The 24,776-nt window shown below is 45.8% G+C and overlaps 1 protein-coding gene across 1 annotated transcript in view; it reads right to left on the reverse strand.

Moving 5' to 3' along the window:
• Positions 1–23,761: 23,761 nt before the first annotated feature.
• Positions 23,762–24,776, reverse strand: part of RPL18A (ribosomal protein L18a) — a 284,960-nt gene continuing 283,945 nt past the window's right edge. The window contains exon 5 of the mRNA XM_044088064.1: positions 23,762–23,896. Within this exon, the coding sequence (XP_043943999.1) occupies positions 23,804–23,896 (93 nt within the window). The 3' untranslated portion in view covers positions 23,762–23,803. The remainder of the gene's footprint in view (positions 23,897–24,776) is intronic.

Genomic DNA, 24,776 nt, shown 5'->3' on the forward strand with positions numbered 1-24,776 from the left:
ACTCTCTTGGATAGCTTATCCTGGTGATGAATCAAGGTATTTTCCAGGCAGTTAGTTGCAATGTTTTCAGGTTGGAATGCAGAGTTTTGTAATTGTGCTGTGTCAGGAGAAGCGACCATTGTGGAAGCAGCCATGGTTTCATCCGTGACATGCTCTTTAGCAATGGGAACTAGTGCTGTCTTGGCCAGTCCGGAGCTATCAGAATCACTCTTGGCTGCTCTGCCCTGATCTTCAGTAAGAACTTGATCATTAATGGAAGAGGTGGGAATGCATACACTGTTAGAGTTTTCCAGCTGAAAGAGAGGGCGTCCACTTTCCATGCTTGCGGGTGGTATGTCCTTGAGCAGAATTTCTTCAGCTGATTGTGTGGGGAGGCAAAGAGGTCTATGTCCGGTCCTCCCCCATGATTGTGTTATCTGATGGAAGATGTCTGGGTGCAGCATCCATTCGTGTGCATCCATGATGTTCCTGCTTAAGCTGTCCGCCAGTATATTGTCCTTTCCTGGCACAAACTGGGACTGCAGCTCTATATTGAGTGTCAAGGAAAGTTCCCATAGATTCATTGCCAGTCTGCAAAGAGGGTAGGAATGGGTACCTCCTTGCTTGTTTATGTACCACATAACTGTGGTGGTGTCTGTCCTTACTAGCAGATGGCCTTGATGTAGAAATAGCTTGAAGGCCTTGATTGCATGCATCACTGCCAGCATTTCCTTTTGGTTTATGTGCATGCGTAGCTCTTTTTGTGACCATAGTCCTTGAATGCACCTTCCCTGCATGTGCGCTCCCCATCCGTGGTCTGAAGCGTCCGTTGTAATGGTTTGGCTGGCTATTGGTTTGCTGAAGGGCAGACCCCTGTTCGACTGGCTTGCTTGAGCCCACCACAGAAATTCCCTTTGAAGGCATGGGATGAGTGGTATCAAAGTTTCCAAGCTGTGACTGTGCTGAGTCCATAAACTCCTTGGGTACCATTGTAGCTCTCATATGTAGCCTTGCTTGAGGAATCAGAAGAATGCAAGAAGCCATGTAACCCAGGGCCTGCAGGATTTTCCTTGCAGTCAGCTGAGTTTGTCTTGACAGGTTTTTGAAGTAATCCGGTAGTTGACTTTCTTCTGTGAGGAAAGCCATTTGGGTGGTTGTGTCTAGATTCGCACCCAGAAAAGTTATTCTTTGGGATGGTACAAGTCTTGACTTGTGAATGTTGACTGTATATCCCAAGGCCTGAAAAAGGTGGATGGCATATAATTCAAGTGTTTTACCAAAGTTTGACTGTCCGCTTGTATAAGGCAGTCGTCCAGATACGGGTATATTTGCATCCCCTGAAGTCTGCAGTGTGCAATTACTGATGCCAGGCATTTCGTGAATACTCTGGGCGCAGTAGATAAGCCAAAGGGCAATGCTGAGAATTGATAATGCTCTGAACCTGCAAGAAATCTGAGGTGTCTTCTGCAGCTTTGTCTGATAGGGACATGCAGGTATGGGGACATGCAGGTATGCCTCCTTGAAGTCCAGAGTTACCAGCCAAGACCCCTTGCCCAGCATGGGAAGGAGTTGCTGTAGAGTCAGCATTTTGAATTTTGGCACAATGAGATAAGTATTCAGTGCGGACAAGTCGAGAATAGGCCTCCATTGCTTTTCTTGGAACAAGGAAGAGTCTGGAATAAAATCCTTGGCCTTGTTCTGAGAGAGGAACCTTTTCTATTGCTTTCATTTGCATTAAGTTGGAGATTTGTTTCAAAGCCTCTGCCCTTTGATTTGGTGGCAGGTCTGTCATGCCTTTTCTTTTCGGTAATGTGTGGAAATGGAACCTGTATCCTTTGTCTATTATTTGTAGTGTCCATTTGTCCCTTGTAATAAATGTGCCAATTTTCTGAGAATAAGGAAAGCTTTCCGCCCAAAGGTGCTTCAAATTGAGCCCTGGTTGGCAGTGTCAAATTAAAGTCATTGAGTCTGTCCTTGTGCAGCAGTTGTAGGCCCTGCACTATCTCTCTGGTTGGGAGGCTGCCATTGACGTCCTCTGTAGGAGCTTCTAGCTTGCCCTCTACCTCTGGCATGCCTGTTCTTGCCTCTCTGAAATCTCTGTCTGGAAAGGACCAGTTCTTGGAAGGCCAATTTCTGCTGAATCTTGGTGGTTGGACTTGCATAAAATCTTTGACTGTTTGCACAGATTTTGCTTTTTCTTCAAATTTCTTTAAGACCTCCCGAGCAGTGGAGCCAAATAACTTTTGCTTTTCCAGTGGAGCATCCAGAAGCTTTGCTTTAACATGGTCCGGCAGAGATTGTTCCTTCAGCCAAGCATGCCTACGTATGACTGCACCTGTCATAGCTGACCTACATGACGCTTCCAATGCATCATAACCACACTGCAAGAAATGGTTGCTAACCTGTTGAGAATTATGTACCAGATCCTGAAGTGATTTGCGATCTAGGGGTTCAGGTGAAGACAGTTTTTTATGCAATTCATCTAACAAATACTCTTGGTACTGTATCATATGAAATTGACAATTTAAAGCCCTCATGGAAAGGGTAGCAGAAGTATATACTTTTTTACCCCATCGCTCTAAAGCCCTGGACTCCCTTTCAGAGGGGAGTGGATTTTTTGTAGTGACAGCTGCAACCCCTTTAGGGCCCTGGGAAATAGTTTCTGGATCAGCACAGTGGGCCTTGTAAAGGAAAAGATGCGATTCCGGGACCCTGTAATACCTATCGGGTTTGGCAGGAGCCGGAGGGAGAGTGGCAAGGGTTGTGCTAGACTCAGAGTACACAATCACATTCAAAACAGGGGGAATAGCCAAAGGTCTATGCTGAGGCAAATAAGAAGGTCCTTAATCTCTTCCTGGAATCAGAGAATTCCTGGCCCTGCCATTGGAAATGCTCCCTCAGTGTGCAGTTTCCCCAAAGGACAGCTCTTCAGGAGGGGAGGCCGAAGGGAGATTCCTCTGCATCAGATTCCTCCCTGGTAGTCCGAGAGAGCAGAACCATCAGAGGCCTCATCTGAGGAGTGGGGATCAGAGGGCTCAACCCTGGGCCTTTTTTCTGTAGGAGGTTGACAGCCCCTGTCCGGATGAGGCTGTGAGCCCCTAATTAATGAAATAAGGTCCTCTGCTAGACTAAGGATCTGAGAATCTGTAGTGGGTCCCAGAGGGATAACCCTGGGAGGCATAGATTGAGTGTTCAGCAGCTTTAGCCCTAGAGAATGCCATAATAGACATGGATGCAGGAGGCCTGACTGCACCACGTGCTGGAGTAGTTTTGTCTAAGGGAATGGTTTCGGAATGTTGCTGGACACCAGATTCTAATGGAGATTCAATAACCGATACAGTAGTGGCCTCCGGGGCCGAGGTTGTCGGTTGTACGGTTTCGGTGGACGGAAGTACCAAGGACTCTGTTTCAGCAGATACCCTCGCGGTAGGCCTGGCCATGGTTTCAGCCGAAACAGTGGACCGCGTGAGTCGGTCCTTGTCCTTCTGTTTCTTTATTAAATGTGAAGTCGGAGTCTGACAGCATATTGTAAGCAAAACTAGCCCCAAAAATTCCTCTGCAAACTCCGCCCGACGTCTAAGAGTGCGTCAGTTGAAGGAAGCACAGGCGGAACAGGCCCAGACATCGTGGTCTGGGCCTAGGCAAGGTAGGCAGTAAGAGTGGAAATCCCTATGAGGTATGTTTCTCACAAGTTAAGCAATTATTAATTTTATCTGACATCGGCTGAGGCAAGAAAGAGTCCCCAACGGGGTACTTAGCTTTTGAAGTCTTCGGTTTAGCTGAATTACAGGAGCTGGCTGACCGGCACTTACAAACTGCTTCTGCTTCGGGCACCACGCGGCAAGAAAGACCAAGGAAGATGGCATCGGCTGACGCTTTTGTACCCCAGGCGCTCTGACGTCTGGGAAAGGGCGACATCAGCCGACGCCGGACCCAGACTTTGGAAACCGGCCGACCGAAGGGCTGCCTGAGGCAGGACAACCCATATGTGATGACTGCAGATGCATCCTTGAAGGACATCCAGGACTGAAACAGTGAATACACTCAAACCTACATTTATGGTTAAGTGTACACAACTGTACTATGTTCTTAGTGTTTCACTGTTGCACTCATCACATTTGGGTGGATTCCCAAAGCTGAGGAAGGGAGGAAGTTAGAGCATTAGGGCCAGCCATTAATCCCTGCAAGACTGCAGAGGCAAATCCATCTCTGGATTTAGAAAAGATAGGCAAGTGGTAATACTTTAAGGTATATGGAGAGCTCCAGTAGCAGCTTCTAGGATGTCCCTGGTAGGGACCCCTCAAATGCCGCAGAGGTAGATGCAGCCCTGGTGGAATGTGATCTTATCCCCTGTGGGGTAGGTTTTCCATGGTGCTTGTAGCAAAAATGGATGCAATGGGCTATCCATTTAGAAATGGTTTGCTTTGAAATAGCTGTACCCTCTGCTCCTGCAGCAAAGCTAACTAGCAGCTGCTTAGATTTTCTGATAGGCTTAGTTGTCCAAATAGAATCTAAGTAGTCTGTGCACATCCAGAGAGTGCAGTATTTGTTCCCCTTTTTGTGGATTAGGGAAAAAGTAGACAAATTAATGGACTTTAGGGCTACAGAAGACACTACCTTGGGAATAAAGGAAGGATTAGCCCTGAGGGAAACCCTGTCAGTATGGAAGATAATGAAGGGTTCCACTGCCATGAGGGCCTGTAATTCACTCATCTCGCTGAAGTAATGGCTAGAAAGTAAGGCTGTTTTCCAAGAAAGGAATTTCAACTCTGCTGTAGCAGCTGGTTCAAAAGGGGGAGGGGGAGTGATCTTTTCCAATACAAAGTTAAGGTCCCAGGCTGGAGTGGGAGCTCTACTGGGGGGAAAGGGGTCTTACATTTTTGGCCCCTCTAAGGAATTGCTTTAGCAAGGGGTGACTCAGTATTATAATGTGCTGAAATGGCAGAGGCATGAAATTTAATTGACTAGAAGGATAGGCCCTTGGAGCATTTCTGTCAAGTACTGTAGAATATAAGGTAAGCTGGGCACCACTGTGCCAATCCCCCGAGCTAGGCGCAAGGAACAGTATCTTTTCCACTTTTCAGCACAGGATTTTCTAGTACTAGGCCTCCTTGCCTCCAGAATGACATCCAGTACCTGCTTACTGAGGGATGCTAGGGGGGGGGGGGGAGCTCAAGGAATTAAGCCAGGCTGCAAGGTTCTGGGTGACCGAGGGTGCAGAATCTGGCCCACCTGCTAGGACAGCAGGGAAGGGGTCTGAAGAAGGTGCCATGGTTGTCGCACTGCCATACTGTGCAAGAGAGGGTACCAGTGCTGGCATGGCCAGACTGGTGCATCAGTATTGTCCTTGGCTTGTCCCATTTGATCTTTAGTAGGACCTTCGAGAGGAAAGGCAGAGGAGGAAAGGCATAAACTGAGAGGCTTTCCCAGGTGAAGGACAGGGAATCCACTTTCCAAGCTTGGTTGTGGGGAGTTCATGTGCAGAATTTGTGCAATTGGTAGTTTTGAGAGAAGGCAAACAGGTCTACCGCTGGTCCCCCATTTGCGCCTCAAGAGGCTGAATATTTTGGGTTCTAGCTTACATTCGTGTCGGTCCATGAGGTTTCTGCTTAGGTAGTCTGCCAGTGAATTATTTGCCTGGCAGGAATTGAGCTTGCAGGTGTACTTGGTAGCTCAAGGCTGTGTTCCACAGAGCCATGGCTAGTCTGCAGAGAGGGTACAAGTGGGTTCCCCCTACTTGTTTATGTACCACAACTGTGGTGTTCTCTCTCTACCAATAGTTGTCTTTGAAGGCTGTCCGAGCATTCTGTACAGCTAACATTTCTTTTCGATGGATATGCAGGTTCATCCGTCTTGGATTCCATCTGCCCTGAATGCACTGCCCTCCCAAGTGAGCCACCCATGCATAGTCTGATGTGTCTGTTAAGGTTTGGGTGGCAAGGGGGGGGGGTGAAAGTGAGTCCCTTGCTGTGGTAGCAGGCCTCCGCCCACCAAAGGAACTCTGCATACAAGGAATGCTAGAAATCAGTTTCCAGGTCCTGAGAAAGTTGACACCATAGGCTTTTTAGGTACCATTAGAGTTGCATATGGAATTAGTAAAATGCAAGAGGCCATGAACCCCAGGGCTTGCAGTATTTTCCTTGCAGATAGCTGGAGTTTTGTGGCCAACAATTTGAAGTAGGTTGTCAAACTTGTTTCTCCGGAGCGAATAATACCATATGGGTAGTTATGTTAAACCTTGCTCCCAGGAATATAATCCACTGGCAGGGTACTAGGTGAGATTTCTTTTCATTGACTGTGTACCCAGAGAGGTTAGAAGTTTCTTTACAAATGCCAGGTGTTGTAACAGCAAGTCTTGGCTTTGCCTGACTAAGACAATCGTCCAAGTATGGGTAAATTTTAATATTTCTCTACCTGCAAAATGCAATGGCTGGAGCTAGGCACTTTGTGAACACCCTGGGCGCAGTAAAGAAGCCAAAGGGAAGTGCAGAGAACTGAAGGGGCATAGGGCCTGCCCTGAAGCTTAGGTATTTCCTGCAAGGTTCCCTTGTTGGGATGTGGAGGTAAGCTTCCTTTAAATCTAAGGTTGCCAGGCAGGCATCCTTGGCAAGCATGGGAAGAAGCTGTTGCAAAGTTAGCATTTTGAATTTTGGAACTACCAAAAAAGGTAGTGAGAATAGAGAGGTATAGGATGGGACACGCCAGGAGTCGTCTTTTCTGGGTATCAGAAAAAGTTTTGAATAAAAACCTTGCCCCCCCCCCCTTTGTTCTGCTGGAACAGACTGAATAGCCCTGATATTGAGGAGAGAACCTGCTGTTGGGCCTCAACCCACTGGTTTGGGGGTAAGTCTGGCCAACCATTTGGGGTTGGTAGCGTGTGAAATTGGAATCTGTATCCTTGGGGAAAATACATTCAAAACCCATTTTGTCCTGGGTAAGGAGTTCCCAAGTCTTTTGTATGCAGGGCGAGCTTTCCTCCCAAAGGAGCAGGTAGTTGAGCAAGGCTTAAGGTCAAGTCATTGTGCCATTTTTCCATAGGGGTGGCTTACTACTCCCTGCTTTGGAAATGGGAGCCTCCCACTGTTTAGGTTGGTGCATAGCCTGAGACTAGCCTAGGTGGTCTACTTTTCCTGGGTTTGGACTGAAGGCCTAGAAGGGACTGAAAAGGACCAGTTCTTTGAAGGTCAATGCCTACTGAATCTGGGAGGATGCACTTGTACAAAATCTAACAGTTTGCATAGATCTAGCATTTTCTTCCATCCTTTTGAGGACTTCTGCTTGGTTGCCAAAAAGCCAATCTTGGTTTAAGGGAGCCATCCAGTAATTTAGCTTTTACATGATCTGGCAAGTTTTGTTCAAGCCAAGCATGCCTTCTAATTACAGAAGCAGTGACAGCAGCTCTGCAAGATGCTTCTAAATAGTCAAAACCACATTGCAAAGCATGTTTGCCAACTTTCTCTGCAGTATGCATTAAATCCTTTAATCCTTTGTGTTCAGTATAGTCAGGAATCATTTTCCGTTTAAGTAGCCCCATAACATGCTGCTGATATGTTAACATATGAAACTGGCAATTTAAAGCCCCAATAGCCAAAGTAGCAGAAGTGTACACCTTACCCCCATCTGTCCAAGGCTCTAGAATCTCTATCAGAAGGGGCCTTAATGCCTTTTGGTCCTTGGGAAACAGTCTCTGGATCTGTAGAAGGATTCTTGAAGAGGAACTTGAGAGAGTTGGGTATTCTGTAGTACCCGACCGGTTTTCTGGGAGCTGGAGGTAGTGTCTGGGATAAGGCTAGATTCCAAGAAAGCATCTACAATGTCCAGAAGAGGAAGGATAGCTAAAGGCCTGTGTTGAGGTAGTAGAATTCCCCAAGGCCTCTTTCTGGACTCAGTAATCCTGGCTTTCCCAGAGGAAATGCTCCCTGAGACTGTGCAAGGTCTGACCGAAAGAAAAATCCACTGGCGGGGAAGTAGAGGGAATAGAATCCTCTGCATCAGAATCCTCATAAGTAGACAAGGGCAAATCCTGGTAATCAGAAGGAACAGAAACATCAGATTCTTAATCAGAAGAATCAAAGAAAATTCTAGGTCTCAGAGGGGGAAGGCTGGCTTCCCCTAATTAAGGTAATAAGGTATTCAGCCATTCTAAGCATTTGTTTTTTAGGCACATGGGCCAGAGTCTGCAGTTTGGTTCATAGGTTCATAGGTTTATACTAGGCTATCTGCCCTAAGGCATTTATAAGCCTAGCCCAAATTATTGTGGCTTACGCCACCCCTTATATGAAAAAATACTGTGCCCATTAGTTTGTTGTGCCTCTGTCCAGCAGTGACCCAGAGATGATTCCCGGGGTAAACCTACGATCTCCCATCCACAGGTCTAGATTTCTCTTGAACAGAGTCAGCGAGGTGCTCTGCCTCACATGGACCGGGATTTTATTCCACAGCATAGGAGTCTGAGTGATAAATCTATCCCTCCAGCACGTCCTATTTATATCCGTGCTAAGGTTTAAGTCGCTTGCTCTAGTGGTTTTGGTGGATTTGGATTTTTTGAGGTGGAGCATGTCCATTAATTCCGGGTTGGACATGGCCTTGTATGTCAGGCACATGTCACCTCTGAGCAGACGGTATGCGACTGAACAGAGCTGGAGTTTCTTCAATCTGGCAGCATATGACAGATTTTGGAGTCCTTATCCTTTTGGTGAGGAACTTTTGGGGTCTCTCCAATTGCTGCAGATGCCGGGTGAGATACATCCCGAATGGGGCATTGTACTCGATCATTGGTCTGATAAGTGAAGAGTACAGGGGAACAATGACCTCACTAGATCTGGATGTGAATCCCTTCATGATCAGGTGGGCAATGTAGAAGGTCTTTCTAACCACTTTAGCAATGTGAGTGTCAAAAGAAAGGCCACTGTCAACCTGGGTCCCCAGGTCCCTGATAACCTCTTCTGTGCTTAGTGGATTGCCACCTATATGGTAGCTTGGGGTTACCTTGTTTTTCCCGAAGGGTATGACTATACATTTTTGGCGTTTAACTTCAGGCCATGGCTCTGGCACCAGCTATCTGTTTCCGTGAGTCCCTTCTGAAGGATATCAGTGTCCGATGCACTTTCCACTATGGCGCCCAGTTTGCAGTCATCTGCAAACTTTGTCAGCCAAAGTCCTCCCATGTTGGCCTGTACTTCTGAGAAGTAGATGCCAAACAATAGGCCAAGGACCGAGCCCTGTGGGACACCACTTGTGACCGGCTTGGAGTCTGACACAGCGCCAGCAACTCTAACCCTGTGGGTTCTGTCCTTAAGCCAGTTTGCAACCCATCTTGTGACATATGGGTTTACATTTAAGCTGGTAAGTTTTTCTACAATACCCGAGTGGGGTATTGTGTCAAAGCCTTTGCAAGGTCAAGGTAGGCTGTATGGACTGCCTTTCCTCATCAATGGCCTTGGTGACTATTTCAAGAAGTCGACCAAGTTCAAAAGGCATGATCTTCCCTTGACAAAGCCAAACTGGGTTGGGTCCAATGTCTGCAAGTCCCCTATATCTTTGTTTATGAGCTCCATTATGATCCTCTCCATAGCTTTGCAGACTAGACTTGTTAAGCTTATGGGCGGTAATTACCAGGGTCCGTGAGGCGCCACCTTTGTGGAGTGGGACCACAGTTGCCGTCACGCCACTCCTTGGGCACGTATCCTGTGGTAAGGCTGAGATTAAACAGCTGCCTTATGTGCGGGTTTAATTCCTCATTTAGCTCGTGTAGCACACAGCCGGAGACACCATCCGGTCCCATTGATGCTGTGTTTTTAGCTTTAGAGAGAGCAGCTTTCACCTGCGCATTTGAGATGTCCGGGAGGCTACACTCGGCTGGGATAGTTATCTCTCCTTTAGGGGGTGAGAGGGGGGTGAAGTTTGCACTGAACCTGTCTGCCAGTATGTTGGCAATGTCTGTGGGTTCAGTGATTTTTGTATCATTTTGGACTAATTCTGAGCATATCTGTGAGTTTCCACCCAGGTTCCTAACATAGCTGAAAAAGGCCTTATGATTGTCCTTTGAATCCATGGCAATTTTTCTCTCAAAATTGGCCTTAGTTGATTTTATGAGTGCTCGTATTTTTTACTAATAATGATCAGGGTGACTTCCCTTTATGGATTTTGTTCTATCATGTAATAGCTTTCTCCTCTTATTGTAAAGTTTGTTAATGGCTGGGGTCCACCAGACTGGACGCTTGCCCTTTGTGGAAAGAGTCTTGGTTTTATTTGGGATTGCCTGATCCATGCAGTCCTGGAGGTGTTCATAGAAGGCATTTGTAAGGGCTTCCATAGCTTGGGTTGTGGTTTCCTCTGACTCAGGGGCCTTGAAGGATACCACACCAGTCTTGAGTAGTGTGAAGTTTGCTTTAGAGAAGTTCTTCACTATGGTCTTTTTGTTTGGGGTGGGGCGGGATGTGGATTTCCAGTGAGATTAGTTTATGATCAGATCTCACCAATGAGGGATATACTTCCGGTGTGGAGCATTTTGTCCCCATGTTTGTGACAATGAGATCTAGTATATTTTCTCCTCTCGTGGGAACAGTGACTAGCTGTTCCATGGCATTTGAATTTATGAACTCCAGGAACCGTTGGGCTAGAAAGTTAGGGCTTGAGTAATGTTCCCAGTCTATATTCGGGTAGTTGAAGTCACCCAATATGATGGTGTTTGGAGATACATTTATACCCTCCAGTGTCTTCAGGAAGGCTGTGTTGGGTTCCTGAGTTTGAGAGGATGGCCTGTAGCATGCTACAATTTGTAGAGCAGTTTTGCCTATTGTTAGTTGCACCTGGATGGTTTCCGAAGCTTCATGCGTTGCCACCAACCTGGAGGTGTGAGTATCCTTTATGAATATGGATACACCCCCTCCTTTTGTGGAGTGGTCCGGGTTTTAGGTGTGGTGCGAGTTTTAGGCCTGGAATAAAACGATGGCGTCAGTTTAATATGAATGTCTGTAGGCCTGAATATACCCACAGAAGCCAGTGCCTGCACAGCGGCTCTGAACCCATCCAAGGTAGACACATCCGCAGGTTCCACAGTCGGAAGCATCACGCGGCATACTGGACTCCAAATAGATCTCAGTAGAGGCCTGCAAATCAGAAGCAGCGGGCATAAGTGGCTGCAAAAGCACCTCAGAGTACCGGCGGACTGGCGACTAGCTTAACGGAAGCACCTTCGGCAGTTTTGGACCCATGCGGTCCGTCTATTCCTTACGTTTTTTTCAGAATATCAGTAGTCAGATGGCTTGACAAAGCCATTTTGGAGTACACAGAACGAGTAAAAAAATAATTAACTGCAAAAATAGCCAGACGAACAGTTAGTGTGTTGAACAAGGCACAAAACAGACTAGGGACGTCATGGTCTGGGCCTAAATAAGGGCTGCAGTAAGAATGAAAATCTCTAGGAGGTATCTGCTTTACACAGGTAAGACAATTAACTTTTACTGACAATGGTTAGAGCAAGAAAAAGGATACCCATCGGGGTACTTCGCTTTTTTTGAAGACTTCGGGTCTGAAACCTGAAAAATTTCAGGAGTCAGCCGACCAGCACTTGCGAACTAAAGCAAGAAAGACTGATGTAATGGCATCAGCTGCATGTTTTATACCCTGACTACCTGATGTCAAGGAAGAAGCGACAGCATTGGATGCAGAAATCCAAAGACTCTGGTATTCAGCCAGCTGAGGGCTACCTGCAGGCAGATAACCCAACAAATGTGATAACTGCAACAGTGAAACACAAAGAACATCTAGTTGGCCAACACTTTGCATTACAATGGGGAAAAGTGAAACTGGGAATCTCAGATGGGGGGTGTGGCAGGCAAAGCCCCCCCCCCATGGGTGGGATTGAAATACTACAGTTTGTAAGATGGGGAAGTGGTACCCCAAGTAGTTACATTCCCCATTTTATAGGTTTGATAAAGTGGACATCCAATGGATGGAGTTTCAATGCTTTGCATTCGATGATGTGCAGTTTGGTTATTCCTTTTATATGAAGAACCATCAAAGACCCTGTATATTCTACATGTAGAGTACCTCAGTCACCTGGCTGTGGCAGTTGGATTACATACAGTATCATAACAGCTTGCCACAGGTATTTTTTGGGGTCTTGAGAATGCAGGCACCTCATTATCTAAACAGGCTTGCACTTAACCTCTACAAAAGCACGTAACCTCTACAAAAAGAAAGCAAGACAAAAATGCTCCAGAATAGGGTATTTATCAGCAAGTCCAGAAATGAAAAGCAAGCAGAATCATGCCAGGGAAAACTTTTGCCAATAGTAAATGAAGCCCATGCATCAAACTGCAACAAAGCTTTAAAATGGAACAGTCATATGCTGGACTCATACTGCCCAGACAGAGAATGTTTAAGCTTTACAAGTCAGCCCAGACACGGGGACACTGGAGCTGAAGTCTCACTAGTTAAGACTACTGCAGTGATCTAAAAGACCAATGAAAGACGCATGAAATCTGGCAACACAAACAGGAAGTGACTAACCAAATATTCCTAACCCACCATTCTGGACAGTGCAGAAAGTACAGTTGTGTACACTTACCATAAATGTAGATGTTCCTGCAGGTAGCTCTCTGCCAGCCTGAATTCCAGAGTCTTGGATTCCTGCATCAGATGCAGTCTCTTCTTACATGACGTCAGGTAGTCAGGGGTAGAAAACATGCAGCAGATGCCATTACATCAGTTTCTTGCCACAGATATCAGGTGCCCCCAAAATGGGAAGCAATTTATGGTACACCAACAAAAAGCAAATACACCAGAAAACTTAAATACACCAAACAAGATGGAAAGGTAGAGCCAAGAGAAGTCAGGGGGCTGGAGGGAGGGTAACCAGGACTGCAACAGTGAATACACTCCAACATCTACATTTATGGTAAGTGTACACAAAGTAGTTTTGTACCTACCATAAATGTAGATGTTAGAGTGCTAATACAGCTGCAGTCATAACAGATGGATTCTCCTGCAGTCAGGCGGGTCCTCGGTCGGACGAATTCCAAAGTCTAGGTCCGGCGTCGGTTGTCACTTCTTCCCTGACGTCAGTGCGACAGGGGTATAAAGGAACCAGCAGACGCCATTTTCTTCAGTTTTTCTTGCCCCAGATGTCAGGTGCCCCCAGAAGGAAGGCAATACATAAATTTGTGTGAATGCAGTGCAATATAATCAAAATACAGTAGTTGCAAGCAAATACATCATAAATGAAAACCACAATCAGGTTGTATGAGGATGTGTTAGCCTATAGGCCTGTCCCAAGAGGGGAAGGAGGGAGGGAAACCTGGACTGCAGCTGTATTAGCACTAACATCTACATTTATGGTAGGTAGATAACTGTACTATGTTCATCGTGCATACAGCTGCAGTCATAACAGATGGGTAGAATCCCAAAGCTAAGAAAGGGGTGGTACACACTAGGTGGAACTAGGAGCCAAAATGCCCTGCAAAACTGCAGTGGCAAAGCCTGCTCTAGATTTGGAGTATATTGGTAGGTTGTAGTGCTTGGAGAAGGTATGCACAAGTGGCTGCTTCCAAAATATCCTTGGTAGGAACTCCTCTGAGGAAGGCTGCAGAGGTGGCTGTGGCCCTGGTGGAATGAGTTCCAATGCCTGTATAACAGTTTTGCCATGAAAGGAATAGCAAAAGCGTATGCAGTGGGCTATCCATTTTGAGATTGTTTGGAAATTGGCTTCCCTTGGGCTCCTACCGCATAGGCCACAAAGAGCTGTTCTGATTTTCTGAAAGGCTTTGTTCTGTCCAAATAATAACGCAGTTGTCTGTGGATGTCCAAGGAATGTAGTAATCTCTCCCCTTTGTTTTGAGGATTAGGATAAAGAGTAGGTAAATGTATGGCCTGATTTAAAGCTACCTTGGATACCACTTTAGATATAAAGGACGGGTTGGTTCGTAAGGAAACCCTGTCCTGATGCAAGATAAAAGGCTGTACAGTCATGAGAGCCTGTAGCTCTGAAACTCTACGAGCTGAGGTGATAGCCAGAAGGAAAGCAGTTTTCCAGGACAAATATTGCAAATCTGACTAGGCAGGTGCCTCAAAGTGAGGCAAGGTCAGTTTTTCCAGAATTAAAAAAAGATCCCAAGCAGGTATTGATTGTTTCCTTGGAGGCCTTAAATTCTTAGCCCCTCTGAGGAACTGTTTTAAGAGAGGCTGAGAGAATAAAGGTGGATCAGCGTTGTATTCTGCAGAAAAGGCTGAGGCATGTATTTTGATGGAGGAGAAAGTCCAGTGCTTATCAGTTCAGTCAAATATTGTAGTATTTGAGGTAAATTCAGTTTTCCAGGATCCTGGCCCTTTTTCTCATTCCACACAAAAAAGTTTCCATTTTGCGGAGTAAGCTTTTCTAGTTGATGGCCTTCTGGCCTTTAAAATGACATCCTGCACCTCCTTGGAGAGTAGGGCCTGTTGTGATGCTAAGGAATCTTCCATGCGGCTAGATTGAGTGTTTTTAGCTGGCTGTGGAGAGTTTTGAAACTGTGCTGAGTCAGAAGAGGCATTAGAGGCAGGGTCCATGGTGGGGAATGAGTCAGGCTTCTCAGGAGTGGGTACCAGTGTTGCCTTGGCCAGTCCGGAGCAATGAGAATCATCTTTGGTCTGTCTGCTTTGGTCTTTAATAGAACTTTGGGCAGCAGAGGAAGAGGAGGGAAGGCATAAACTGTCATTGATGTCCAACTGAAAGTGTCCACTCTCCAGGCCTTTGGATGGAAGATCCTTGAGCAGAATTTTGTCAAATGATTCATGTGGGAGGCGAAGAGATCTATGTCTGGCCTTCCCCATTCTTGGATTATTTCTGTAAAAACTTTTGGATGCAATTTCCATTCGTATGGATCTGTCATATTCCTGCTTAGGTTGTCTGCCAGCGTGTTTTCCTTGCCTGGCAAATACTGTGCTTATAGTTCCATTTGTAAGTCAATGGCCATGTTCCAAAGTGACATGGCCAGTCTGCATAGGGGGTAAGAATGTGTTCCTCCCTGTTTATGTACCACATAACTGTGGTGTTGTCCGTTCTTATCAATAGTTGACCTGGTTGTAGAAGGTCCTTGAAAGCTATAATAGCATTTATTACTGCTAGCATTTCTTTTTGATTGATGAAGGTGCTTTTCTTTTTGGGACCATTTGCTCTGAATGCACCGATCTGTCATGTGCCCCCCAGGCGTAGTCAGGAGTCTGTTGTGATACTTGATTTGCTTGAGGCTTGCTGAATGGAAGACCTGTGTTTGACATGCTTGAGCCTACCACAGAAATTCTTTTTGCAGACATGGAATTAGTGGTATTATTGTTTCCAAACTGTGGCTGTGTTGAGACATGTTTTTCAGGTACCATTGTAGTTTCCTCATATGCAGCTTTGCACATGGGAGTAATAAGATGCAAGATGCCATGAATCCCAGAGCCTGCAGGATTTTCCTTGCAGTCAGCCTGGTGCAATTTGCTAGTGTTCTGAAGTATTTAATTAGTTGCCCCTGCTTCTCTGGCGTGAGGTAGGCCATCTGGGTGTTTGTCCAAATTGGCACCCAGGAAAATTATCTTCCGAGAGGGTATTAGCCTGGATTTCTTTTTGTTGACTGTGTATCCCAGAGATTAAGAACATTATTACACAAGCCAGATGTTTCAGAACAATGTGCTTGCTGTCCGCTTGGATCAGGCAGTCGTCCAAATAGGGGTATATTTGTATCCCTTGAAGTCTGCAGTAGGCAATTACTGATGCCAGGCATTTCGTGAATACTCTGGGCGCAGTAGATAAGCCAAAGGGCAATGCAGAGAATTGATAATGGGTTGAACCTGCAAGAAATCTGAGGTACCTTCTGCAATTTTGTCCGATTGGGACATGCAAGTATGCCTCCCTGAGGTCCAATGTTACCAGCCAAGACTCCTTGCCCAGCATGGGAAAAAGTTGCTGTAGAGTGAGCATCTTGAATATTGGTACGAGTAGAAATGTGTTTAGGATGGATAGATCCAAAATAGGTCTCCAATCTTTTCCCTTCCTTGGCACCAGAAATAGCCTGGAATAAAAACCTTGACCTTGTTTGTGCGTAGGTACCTCTTGAATAGCTTTCATGTTTATGAGATATGTAATTTGTCTGTGCCTCTGCCCTTTGATCGTGTGGCAGGTTTGGCATGCCTCATTTTTGGAAGGGTGTGAAAATGGAATTTGTAGCCTCTGTTTATAATGTCCAGGATCCATGTCCTTTGTGACATGCCAATTTTTTGAAAATAATGCCAGCTTTCCTCCTAAGGGGACTGCCATTTGAGACCTGGTTGGCATGCAAAGGGGAAAGTTATTGGGTTTGCTTTATGAAAGATTGCGAGTTGTCCTCACCACCTTTGTGTAGGAGCTTGCCATTGTTTGCCTCTATACGATCCTTGGGATTGTCCTCTGCCCCTCTGGCACCTGTATCTGCCTCTTTGGGGTCTGTCTGTGGCAGGAAAGGACCAGTTTTTGGAAGGCCAATTTCTGCTAAAACGTGGGGGTTGAACCTGAAGAAATTCTTTCACAGTTTGCATTGATTTAGCCTTTTCCTCCATTTTCCTTAATACCTCCTCAGCATTAGCACCAAATAGTACATCCTTTTGAAGAGGGGCGTCTAGTAATTTAGCTTTGACATGATCAGGCAAGTCTTGTTCCTTGAGCCAGGCATGCCTACGTATGACTGATCCTGTAACAGCAGCTCTAAATGAGGCCTCTATAGCATCAAAACCACTTTGTAAGGTATGCTTACCCACTTGTTCTGCACTATGCATCAAATCCTGCAACTCCTTCAAGTCTGGTTCAGGTTGTGACATTTTACTCTTCAATTGCGATAAAAACTGTTGGTATTTTAGCATATGAAACTGACAGTTTAAGGCCCTCATGGATAAGGTAGCAGAGGTATATACCTTTTTTCCCCACCTTTCTAAGGATCTGGAATCTCTTGGAAGGCAATGGATTTTTGGCAATGGAGGCCTTAACTCCCTTGGGGCCCTGTGAGATGGTTTCTGGGTCAGCAGCATGGCTTTTGTAAAGAAATTGGTGTGAGTCAGGAACCCTGTAGTACCTGTCAGGCTTAACTGGAGCTGGAGGTAGAGAGTCCGGGTTAAGGCAGGCCTCAGAGTAAACATCTAGGCCAGAGGCCTATGCTGAGGTAACAAGAGAAATTCCCCAAGCCTTTTCTTGGAATCTGAATAATCCTGGCCTTCCCAGTGGAAGTGTTCCCTTGAGGTATGCAAAGTTTCCCCAAATGAGTAATCCTCGGGGGGGGGGGGGGGGGGGGATACAGAAGGGATTGACTCCTCCGCATCAGAGTCTTCAAAAGGGGAGTAAGAATGTTCCTCAGAGTGCTCTGAAATAATGGAGCCCTGATCAGAGGAGGGGGAATCTTCCTCCACTCTGGGCCTTTTGTCCGGTGGGGGCTGAGAACCTCTGATTAGAGTAATTAAATCCTCAGCCATTTTAAGCATCTGTTTCTTAGGCATGGGGTGTGGAGATGGGCCCTGTGTAGCTGGTCTCAGAGTGCATGGCTGCTTTAGACTTTGTGAAAGCCTTGATGGAGAAAGAAGAGTAAGGTCTGAAGACACCTTGAGTGGAGGTGGACCTGTCCACATTCTGAGTTTCAACGCCAAGAGTGGCTTCGGTATCTGTAGTCGGGGTGTGGGCAGAGGAGCCTGCGACCTCGGGCACAGGGGACAGTCAAAGTGTCGTCGGTAATCAGGGGCTGCGTAGGCGCCTCTCAGAACCGGACCACGTGTAGTCGGTAGAGGCCGCGGACCTAGTGTCTGTCCTTGTCTTTGCGTTTTTTTGACAAAACCGGAGTCGGAGTATCCGACGACATAGTAAATGCTTTCCCAAAATAATGCTGGGCAAACTCCGCCTGACGCTTAAGTGTGTTTGTTGAATGTAGCACAAAAGCGACAGACAGAGACGTCACGGTCTGGGCCTAAACAAGGTATACAGAGGGAATGGAAATCCTTGTGTGGTATTTGCTTCCCACAAGAAATACAATTATTAACTTTGTCTGACATCGGTCTGAGGCAAGAAAAGTTTCCCTAACGGGGTACTTGGCTTTTAAGACGACTTCGGTTTCCAAATTTCGTAATCTCAGGAGCTGGCCGACCGGCACTTGCAAACTGCTTCTGCTTCGGGCACCGCGCGGCAAGACAGACTGAAGAAAATGGTGTTGGCTTGTTCCTTTATACCCGTGTCGCACTGACATCAGGGAAGAAGCGACAACAACCTATGCTGGACCTAGACTTTGGAATTCGGCAGACCGAGGACCCGCCTGACGGCAGGAGAACCCATCTGTTATGACTACAGCTGTATGCATGATGAACATCTGTACTATGTTAGTGTTTCACTGTTGCAATCACATTTGGGTCGATTCCCAAATCTAAGGAACGGAGGAAGTTATGAGAGCATTAGGGCCAGCTACTAATCCCTGCAAGACTGCAGTGGCAAAACCAGCTCTGGATTTAGAAAAAATAGGCATGTGGTAATGCTTGGTGAAGGTATGTACAGAGCTCCAGGTAGCAGCTTCTAGGATGTCCCTGGTAGGGACTCTTCCCAGAAAGGCTGCAGAGGTAGATGCAACCATGTGGGGTAGGTTTTCCATGGTGCTTGTAGCAGAAATGAATGCAATGGGCTACCATTTAGAAATGGTTTGCTTTGAAATGGCCTTCTCCCCTGCCCCTGCAGCAAAGCCAACTAGCAGCTGTTCAGATTTTCTGAGAGGCTTTAGTCCTGTCCAAATAAAATCCAAGCTTGTCTGTGCACGTCCAGAGCATGCAGTATTCATTATTTTAAGGAAAAAAAGAAGGCAAATGAATGGACTGATTTAGGGCCACACTAGACACCACCTTGGGCATAACAGCAGGATTGGTCCCGAGCGAAACCGTCTGCATGGAAGACCATGAAGGGTTCCACTGCCATGAGGGCCTGTAATTCAGACACTCTTCTTGCTGAAGTGATGGCTAGAAGGAAGGCTGTTTTCCAAGAAAGGAATTTCAACTCTGCAGTTGCAGCTGGCTCAAAGGAAGGGAGAGTGAGCTTTTCCAATACAAAGTTAAGGTCCCAGGCTGGAATAGGGGCTCTCCTGGGGTTCTTAAATTTTTGGCCCCTCTAAGGAATTGCTTTAACAGGGGATGAGAGAAGAGGGGTGGCTCAGTTATATGTGCTAAAATGCAGAAGCATGAATTTTAATTGACGAGAAGGATAGGCCCTTGTGGAGCATTTCTGTTAAGTACTGAAGAATATGAGGTAAGCTGGGCACAGTTGTGCCCATCCCGTATCTGGCTTCAGGAACAGTATATTTTCCACTTTTCAGCATAGGATTTTCTAGTACTAGGCCTCCTTGCCTCCAGAATGACATCTAGCACCTGCTTACTAAGGGATGCTATTTGAGAGCTCAAGGAATTAGCCAGGCTGCAAGGTTCAGGGTTTGAAGCTGAGAGTGCAGAATCTGGCCCACCTGCTGGGACAGCAGGGAAGGGATCTGAGGCAGGTGCCATGGTTCCAACAGTGTCATACTGTGCAAGAGGGGGTACCAGTGCTGGCGTGGCCAGTCTGGTGCAGTCAGTATTGTCCTTGGCTTGTCCGGTTTGATCTTTTGCAGAACCTTCGAAGAAGAGAGGCAGAGGGGGAATGCATAAACGGAGAGGCTTTCCCAAGTAAAGGACAAGGCCATCCACTTTCCAAGCTTGACTGTGGGGAAGTCCTTGTGCAGAATTTGTCCAATTGGTAGTTCAGAGGGAAGGCAAAGAGATCTACCTCTGGAGCCCCCCATTTGTTCAAGAGGTGGAATATTTTTGGTTCCAATTTCCATCTGTGTGGGTCCATGAGATTTCTGCTTAGGTAATCTGCCAGTGAATTTAGCTTGCCTGGCAGCAATTGAGGTTGTAGGTGCACTTGGTAACTAAAGGCTGTGTACCACCGAGCCATGGCTAGTCTGCAGAGGGTACGAGTGGGTTCCCCCCCTGCTTGTTTATGTACCACAACTGTGGTGTTGACCATCTTTACCAATAGTCCTGGAAAAATGCGGTCTTTGAAGGCAGTCAGGGAATTCTGTACAGCTAACATTTCTTTTTGGTTGATATGCAGGTGCATCTGTCTTTGGTTCCATCTGCCCTGAATGCACTGCCCTGACAAGTGAGCCCCCCATGCATAGTCTGATGCATCTGTTAAGGTTTGGGCAACAGGGGGCACAGTGAAAAGGAGCCCCTTGTGGTAGCAGACCTCTGCCCACCAAAGGAACTCTGTATACAAGGAATGACAGGAATCACTGATTCCAGGTCCTGAGAATGTTGTCACCATAGGCTTTTTAGATACAACTGTCATTTCCTCATATGCAGTCTTGCATATGGAATTAGTAGAACGCAAGAGACCATGAACCCCAGGGCTTGCAGAATTTTACTTGCAGATAGATGGGGCCTTGTAGCCAATAATTTGAAGTAGGTTGTCAAACTTGTTTCTCTGGAGTGAGGAAAACCATCTGGGAAGTTGTGTTCAAGCTTGCTCCCAGGAATACAATCTGTTGGCAGGGTACTAGGTGAGATTTCTTTTCATTTATGGTGTACCCCAGTGAGTTCAGAAGTTTCTTTATGAATGCCAGATGTTTTAATAGCAAGTCCTGGATTTCTGCCTGACTCAATCGTCCAAGTATGGGTATATTTGAATATTTCTTTGCCTGCAAAATGCAATGGTTGGAGCTAGACACTGTGAATACCTTGGGCCCAGTAGATAAGCCAAATGGGAGTGCAGAGAACTGACAGTGCATGGAGCCTGCCCTGAAGCGTAGGTATTTCCTGCAAGATTCCCTTATTATAACGTGCAGGTAAGCTTAAGGTTGCCAACAAGGCATCGTTGCCTAGTATAGGAAGCAGCTGTTGGTGTTAGCATTTTGAATTTTGGGATTACCAGAAAGGTGTTTAGAATAGAGAGGTCCAGGATAGGATGCAAGAAGCTGTCTTTTCTAGGTACGAGGAAAAAAGTCTTGAATAAAAACCTTGTCCCCCTTGTTCTGCTGGGACAGGTTGAATAGCCCCGATATTGAGGAGAGAACCTGCTGTTGGGCCTCCACTCACTGATTTGGGGGTAGGTCTGGCCAACCGTTTGGGGTCAGTAAGGTGTGGAAGTGGAATCTGTATCCTTGGGAAACAGAATTCAAAACCCATTTGCCCTGGGTAATGAGTTCCCAGTTTTCTGCATGCAGGGTGAGCTTTCCTCCTAAAGGAGCAGGCAGTTGAGCAGGGCTTGGAAGGGTTAAAGTTAAGTCATTGTGCCATTTTTCCATAGGGGGTGGCTTACTACTCCCTGCTTTGGAAGTGGGAGCCCTCCACTGCTTTGGCCTGTGCATAGCCGGAGACTGTAACCTAGGTGGTCTGCTGTTCCTGGGTTTGGACTGAGGCCTGGAAGAGACTGGAAAGGATCACTTCTTTGAAGGCCAATGCCTATTAAATCTGGGAGGCTGTACTTGTAGGAAATCTAACAGTTTGCATAGATTTAGCTTTTTCCTCCATCCTTTTGAGGACTTTGTTGCCAAACAGGCGGTCTTGGTTTAAAGGAGCATTCAGTAATTTATTTAGCTTTAACATGATCTGGCAAGTTTTGCTCCTTAAGACAACCATGCCTTTTAAAGTACAGACCCAGTGATAGCGGTCCTGCAAGATGCTTCTAGAGGGTCAAAACCACATTGCAAAGTATGTTTACCAACTTGTTCTGCAGAAGGCATTAAATCCTGTAATTGTGTGTTCAGAGTCAGGAATCAACATAATTTTCTGTTTTAGTCCAATAATATGCTGCTGGTACTTTAACATATGAAACTGGAAATTTAAAGCCCTAATGGACAAAGTAGCAGAAATGTATACCTTCTTACCCCATCTGTCCAAGGCTCTAGAATCTCTATCAGAAGGAATAGGATTTTTGGCAGCAGTAATCATAATGCCTTTTCGTCCTTGAGAAATTGTCTCTGGATCCGCAGTAGGATACTTGAAGAGGAACTTGAGTCAGGTACTCTAATACCAGTCAGATTTTCTGGGAGCTGGAGGTAAAGTGCCTGCGGAAAGGCTAGATTCCAAGAAAGCATCATCTACAATGTCCAGAATAGGAAGGATAGCTAAAGGCCTGTGCTGAGGAAGGAGTAAGATTTCCCTAAGCCTCTTTTTGGAGTCAGAGCAATCCTGGCTTTCCCAGCAGAAATACTCCAAGTGTGTGCAAGGTTTTACCAAAAGAAAAATCTTCTGGAGGTGAAGCAGAGGGAATGGAATCCTCTGCATCAGAATCCTCAGATAGATAAAGGCAAATCCTGGTAATCAGGAGGAACAGAAATATCAGATTCCAGATTAGTAGAATCAGAAGGAATCAGTTCTAGGTCTCTTAGATGGGGAAGGCTGGCTTGGGTAATAAGGTCTTCAGCCATTCTAAGCATTTGTTTTTTTTAAGCATATGGGCCTGAGCATGTGATTTGGATGTCTGTTTTCTAGGCATGGTGCGAGTTTTAGGCCTGGATGAAGATGGCATTGGTTTAAACTGCAAGTCTGTAGGCCTGACTACACCCTCAGAAGCTAGTGCCTGCACAGCAGCTCCATACACATCCAAGGTAGACATCTGTTGGTTCCATAGTCGAAGAAGCATCTCGGGCATACCAGACTCTGAATGGGTCTCAGAGGCCTGCGAATCTGAGGTAGCAGGTATCAGGGGCTGCGAAAGCACCTCACTGTGTACCGGTGGAGTGGCGACTAGCTTAACAGAAGCGTATACAGCAGTTTTGGATCTATGCAGTCTGTCTTTATCCTTACGTTTTTTCAGAAGATCTGTAGTCGGATGGCGTAAAACCATTTCGGAGTACTGATAAGAGTACCAAAATAATTTGCTGCAAACAGCCCGATGAATAGTTCAGGAGTTGAACAATGCACAAAACAGACAGCGAGGGACGTCGTGGTCTGGGCCTAAAGCAAGGAATGCAGTACGAATGAAAATCTTTGAGGCATTTTCTTTCCAAAGGTAAGACAATTGTTAATTTTTACTGACATCGGTTAAGCAAGAAAAAAAGATCCCCAATGAGGTACTTAAAGACTTAGGTTCTGAAACTCGAAAATGAAAATTTCAGGAGTCTGCCGACTGGCACTTGCAAACTGCTACTGCTCTGGGCATCGCCCGGCAAGAAAGAATGGTGTCAGATGCATGTTTTATACCCCTGACATGGAAGAGACTGCATCCGAGCAGGAATCAGACTCTGGTACTCAGGCCGGCTGAGGACTACCTACAGGCAGATAACCCAAAATGTGATGACTGCAACAGTGAAACACCAAGAACATCAATGGAGAAACAAGTGTGCGTGGGGTCTTTAGCACTTGCCACGCCGAACAGAATATAGTACAAAATGACTTCTACTGCTTCATACTTAAAAGGTGGGCCTCTAAAATAGCACAACACCAGATGGTTAAATACAATTCAGCACAGAGCAGCACCTTCCACATTTCAGGACCAGATTTTCCTGGATTTCACAACCCACTTGTACTGTAGGTCTCTGGATAAAGATGGGGATGCATAAAAGTAATAACTCTGTGCAGACTTTGTTGGTAACATCAATAGTTCTGCTTGTGGACAGCTGAAACATTAGATACACAATTGTATCGGTGAATACTACATTCACCAAAAAGCAAAATCCACACATACTTAACTAATGCACAAAATGCCAGAAGACAATCTGGAAAAATGTGAATTTTACACTGCATGACCAGTAGCAACTTTCACAGAAAAAAACAACATTTTCAGAAATTCATTCCTGTAATATGAACTTTATTCCACAACAGATCAACTTCAGAAGAAAGTATTTGGTCTCTTGGTGGTGAAACGTGGCTTGTGCTGACGACGTAGGACTCTGTGTGGTAATGGAAACTTTATCTTGGAGTTCTAAACAAAAAAAAAAGTTAATCAGTTCTTACTTCTGAACATGTCCAATCTCAATGTGCATTACAGATTACAGCCTTTGCAAAATAAGTGTTCTAACTACATTACCACAACTAATCAACCCTTACTGTGAAGTGGGACACTAGGGTTCTTTTCCCTCCATGCCAAAGATAGTACCACCACCTTGTTTTTCAGCCATGGGTTGTAACTTCTGGCATGCTAACTACTTGATAGCTATATTTTCAATGCTGTTAAGGCACATAAAAAATGCTTAAGCAAAACAAGCAAGTTTGTTCCATGTCATATTGCTTTACCCGCCCAAGAATTGTGTAAAATCTTACCATAACCATACGCGTCCTTTTCTTCACTGTTGCGGTATTCGAAGGATTTCCAAGCCTTTTGCTACTAAAAGGTAAGTGGTATGTCTGAAGTCTGCTGTAGTCCGACGTAGGCCATAAAACACATGCACATACCAACCTTGGAACTGAATGTCCCAGGAGGAAAGCCAGACCAAGAATACAAGTAATAGACACATCCAAGAAACACTAGTGGGGAAGGTGGAAGGGACAGAATACCATCACGTCTACCCATGAGACTAAGTACTGAACATGTAGAAGCTGCCCTAGCGCAGGCCTCATCAGCATCATAGCTACATTTGAGAGTCTTTGCACTTGTGAAGAAGCTCCTAAAAGATTCAGGGCTGGTTTTTTTGACAGAATCTGGAAAGTTTGAGAAAGCAGAAGCTGCTTGAGACAAGTTGAGTGCATTTAGTCACGTCAGGTAGCTGAATGCTCCAAAAGCCAAGGTGGCTGAAGAGTATGCCTTTCTCCTCTAGCCTTTCAAAGATTCTACTTTCCTTGTCCAATGGTAGTACGGAGGGAGA

Source organism: Protopterus annectens, chromosome 11.part0, assembly GCF_019279795.1.
Source record: "Protopterus annectens isolate FY-2018-M chromosome 11.part0, PAN1.0, whole genome shotgun sequence".
NCBI lineage: Eukaryota > Metazoa > Chordata > Ceratodontiformes > Protopteridae > Protopterus > Protopterus annectens.